General features: G+C 45.2%; 2 protein-coding genes across 12 annotated transcripts in view; one reads left to right on the top strand and one right to left on the bottom strand.

Moving 5' to 3' along the window:
• Positions 1–1,196, bottom strand: part of LOC105558724 (thioredoxin, mitochondrial-like) — a 3,424-nt gene extending 2,228 nt beyond the window's left edge. Inside the window, exons 1-2 of one of the 3 annotated variants that reach the window (XM_012006572.1) lie at positions 1,098–1,196; positions 318–523 (exon numbers count right to left, since the gene is read on the bottom strand). In XM_012006572.1, coding sequence (XP_011861962.1) covers positions 318–499 — 182 coding nt within the window. In that variant the 5' untranslated portion in view covers positions 500–523; positions 1,098–1,196. Of the gene's footprint in view, positions 1–317; positions 524–626; positions 818–865; positions 1,075–1,097 lie in introns of those variants that run through there. The other 2 variants (XM_012006573.1, XM_012006571.1) reach the window with 2 other exon arrangements.
• Positions 1,197–1,519: 323 nt separating this feature from the next.
• Positions 1,520–3,040, top strand: part of LOC105558725 (thioredoxin domain-containing protein 15) — a 4,238-nt gene continuing 2,717 nt past the window's right edge. For 2 of the 9 annotated variants that reach the window (XM_012006576.1, XM_012006574.1), the window contains exons 1-2: positions 1,524–1,888; positions 2,683–2,823. The gene's annotated coding sequence lies outside the window, so the exon portion shown is untranslated. Of the gene's footprint in view, positions 1,984–2,682; positions 2,904–3,040 lie in introns of those variants that run through there. The other 7 variants (XM_012006580.1, XM_012006578.1, XM_012006579.1 and 4 more) reach the window with 5 other exon arrangements.

The raw sequence follows: 3,040 nt of genomic DNA, 5'->3' as shown, positions 1-3,040 counted from the left end.
TGTTGCTAGCAATCTCCATCTATTGCGAAGCGACATAATCTCCTTAGGTTGCTTCGCAATAGCTTGCTGTGTATTGAAGAAGGCCCGGATGCATATGTAATTAGTAAATTCTCTGCTTATGTACGACAAATTATTCCAAAAATGTTGCACTGCAATCTCTCTGAGGGCGGACATAGCAATGTTGCTGGAATATTGCAATCTTGCAATGTAACATTTCTGCAATCTTCCTGTGCTGTGTGGAAAGACATAACTGTTAACACAAAAATCAGCTCGAAGGCCCGCAACCGAGTCTAACTGCCGCTTTGTGCAACGCTCACGTGGCAAAGAAGTCGACGATGACGGGTACTTTGGAGTTCATCACGCGCTCGTGGAAATCCTTGTTATCCTGAACCTTAAAGGTGGCGGACACCACTTGCTCCTGCGCAGGTGCAGTGGTGTACAGCCTGCTGCCCAGCATGGCCCTGCCGGTGCGGATTGTTTGAACTCCTAGGCGCTGCATCTCCTTTGGCTTCTCGGTCGTCCGCTGATAAATAAAACGCAAAATTGTCAAGTTACATGTTGAAACTGAACCGCCTACCTCTCGGCGTCCTCTCCTCTCACAGTCAAGTTCTCTTAACTCTCCCTACAGCTTTGCTTTCCCGAATTGGTGTCTCGCAAATTTCATCCCGTGACAAGGTTTCCTCCGGCAGGCCAAAAGGTCTGCGAATTCTAAACAACGCGTGAGAGTGGCTTGACATCTACATGTCACCAGCTAGATTTGGTAATAGAAGATAGCTCGCTACGTCATTTGAAAGAAATGTCTTGAGGAGCCTTCGCGGAAAATAATGCCCGTCGACATTGGATGCGGCGCCCGTTGTTTCCTCACGCGAAAGAAGGTTCCTTCGACCTGGACCGCCGATTGTTTTTTCTACGCCACCCTGTGTGTGTCCCGTTGACGAAAAGACTGCGCGCAATTGCGTCGACTACGGTTCTCCGCGCGCTCACGTGCCCGACGTGTTCTCGAGTCGACACGTTAACTTGCGGATATGCCCGTGTTGCTTTTCTCTTCTATCAGTAGCCAAATCTGTCGCGTTTCCGAGAGTTTGTGTGACACTCACCGACAATACGCCGATAACCTATTGTCAGTTTCGTGCAGTTTCGTGGCGAGACTTTTTGGCGGCCAATGACGAAGTGACGAGACTGACGAGGACAGATTTTATCGCGCGCACGCGCAGCAAGATCGATGGCGACAGCGGAGTTTCAGGCTGGTATTACATTTGTCGTACGACAAAGTTTTTAAGCGTATTGATTGGCTGAAGGATAGTAAAATTCTCGAGTATCTAGAAACTTTCTATTCAGCGGCCAATCGACACGCTTGAAAAATTTGTCGTACGACAAATTTTTCAAGCCTCAGCCTGCGCTCGAGTTTATTCTCTGCCCGTGCGCAAGAGCACAACATTTGGTGTCTGTTCTTTCTAGCTGAACTTGCTGCACCAGTACGAAGTTTTTATCTCTCTCTCTCTCTCTCTTTCGCCAATGTGTAGCGAGGGAAGAAGAAGCGTAGGAAGTGCGGCACATTGCAATCCAATAATAATAGTGCAATTCCTGCGATGCGAGGATGCGTTTTGACTGATTGAAACGTCCAGTTGCTGATTATTATATTTTTAGCGAAATATTTATTGAATGCACTGTCAAGCTGCTTATACCACATTGAAATATATAATATAGTCTTTGCGGCACCGAGTGCCGAGTCGGTGCACCGACTGAACCGACCGAATTTAACTGTAAGGAACAGAAGGAGACGTAAACTGTTTACTGTTCACTCGTTTACATTCGCGTCGAGACGCAGGACTCTCGCAGACCGGGCAGAAGCGACAGAGAATTGTACTCGGCTAGATCAGAGGCACAAGTGCGTAGGATCCAAGTAACTTTTAAGCTTTTAACCTCGGGAGAGTGCGGGAGGTTATATTTTGAGTGTGGACTTGATCAAGGCGAAAACGTACAGTCAGTATGATCGGACAGATTTACAATGCCTGATCTACAGTGTGCTCTTTGCGTCCAGAAACGTTCGGTTTTATACAAGCAAATCAAAACGCTTAAAAAAATTCGTCGACGAAGTACGATTGCACAATGTATAATGTACAATTTGTCAAGTTGCAAGGATTTTTTAAACGCGCGTATTGGCTACGAGGTAGAATGTTTCTAGACGCGAAGAGCACAGTTTAGATTAGGCTTTAATGCTCGCTTGGCTCGTCAACATATCACATTAATTATTTAACGAGGATTGAAAACAATGACTCAATTAACAGGGTATACTTTTGACGTTGCTGGCTCAGGACCCGAGCAGAGTGGCTGTCTTGCACTCTTAAGACACGAGGCAGCTGTGCGTTACTTTAAGACGAAGATTTAAGAAACATTGTCCTCAGAGTACAAGACAGCCATTCTGCTCAGGTCCTAAGGCTTATCTACAGTCAATTCCTATATTTAAGGATCGTCTCGAGTACTTTTTTAAATACTTAGCCAGTAAAATCCGAATAGCATTCGTACGCATCATTTTTTTCTGCTAAATAAATTTGGAACGTGTACTTGAGATGACCATAAATATAAGAGTAGACTCTGAATGAACCTTGGTATGCACTCGGTGTGCACTAGTGCAAGCTGCCGAATTCGCTATTAAGAGTACAAGACAGCCATTCTGCTCAGGCCCTACGCCAACATTGGGACGGTCAAGGAAAGAGAAAATCCTGGCGAGGGACGATCCGTAAACTGATTCAAGTTAAACGCGAAGGTCCAAGTGGAATTGTCAGCTCGCTGTGGCGAGAAAGCGAAACGAACCAAAAGCCTGTGAGTAAAACTGCAAAATTACGGGAAGAGCGCGTCCCAGGATGGAATCCGATAAAAGAAATCTTTCCAAACTTTTTAAGGTGCATTTATACAGGGTGAAGAAAAAGTATGGAAACCCTGAAAAATCTCAAAAATATAAGTTTAAGACAAAAATGTTTCGGACAAAAGTTGTTCAAGATAATGGGGGTGACCTATCTGTGTAACTAGCTTTGACCTT

Source organism: Vollenhovia emeryi, unplaced genomic scaffold (assembly GCF_000949405.1).
Source record: "Vollenhovia emeryi isolate VEMERY1.0 unplaced genomic scaffold, V.emery_V1.0 DF939317.1, whole genome shotgun sequence".
Lineage (NCBI taxonomy): Eukaryota > Metazoa > Arthropoda > Insecta > Hymenoptera > Formicidae > Vollenhovia > Vollenhovia emeryi.
Note: the sequence above shows the minus strand (reverse complement) of the source record. Positions and strands in the feature narration are given on the sequence as shown.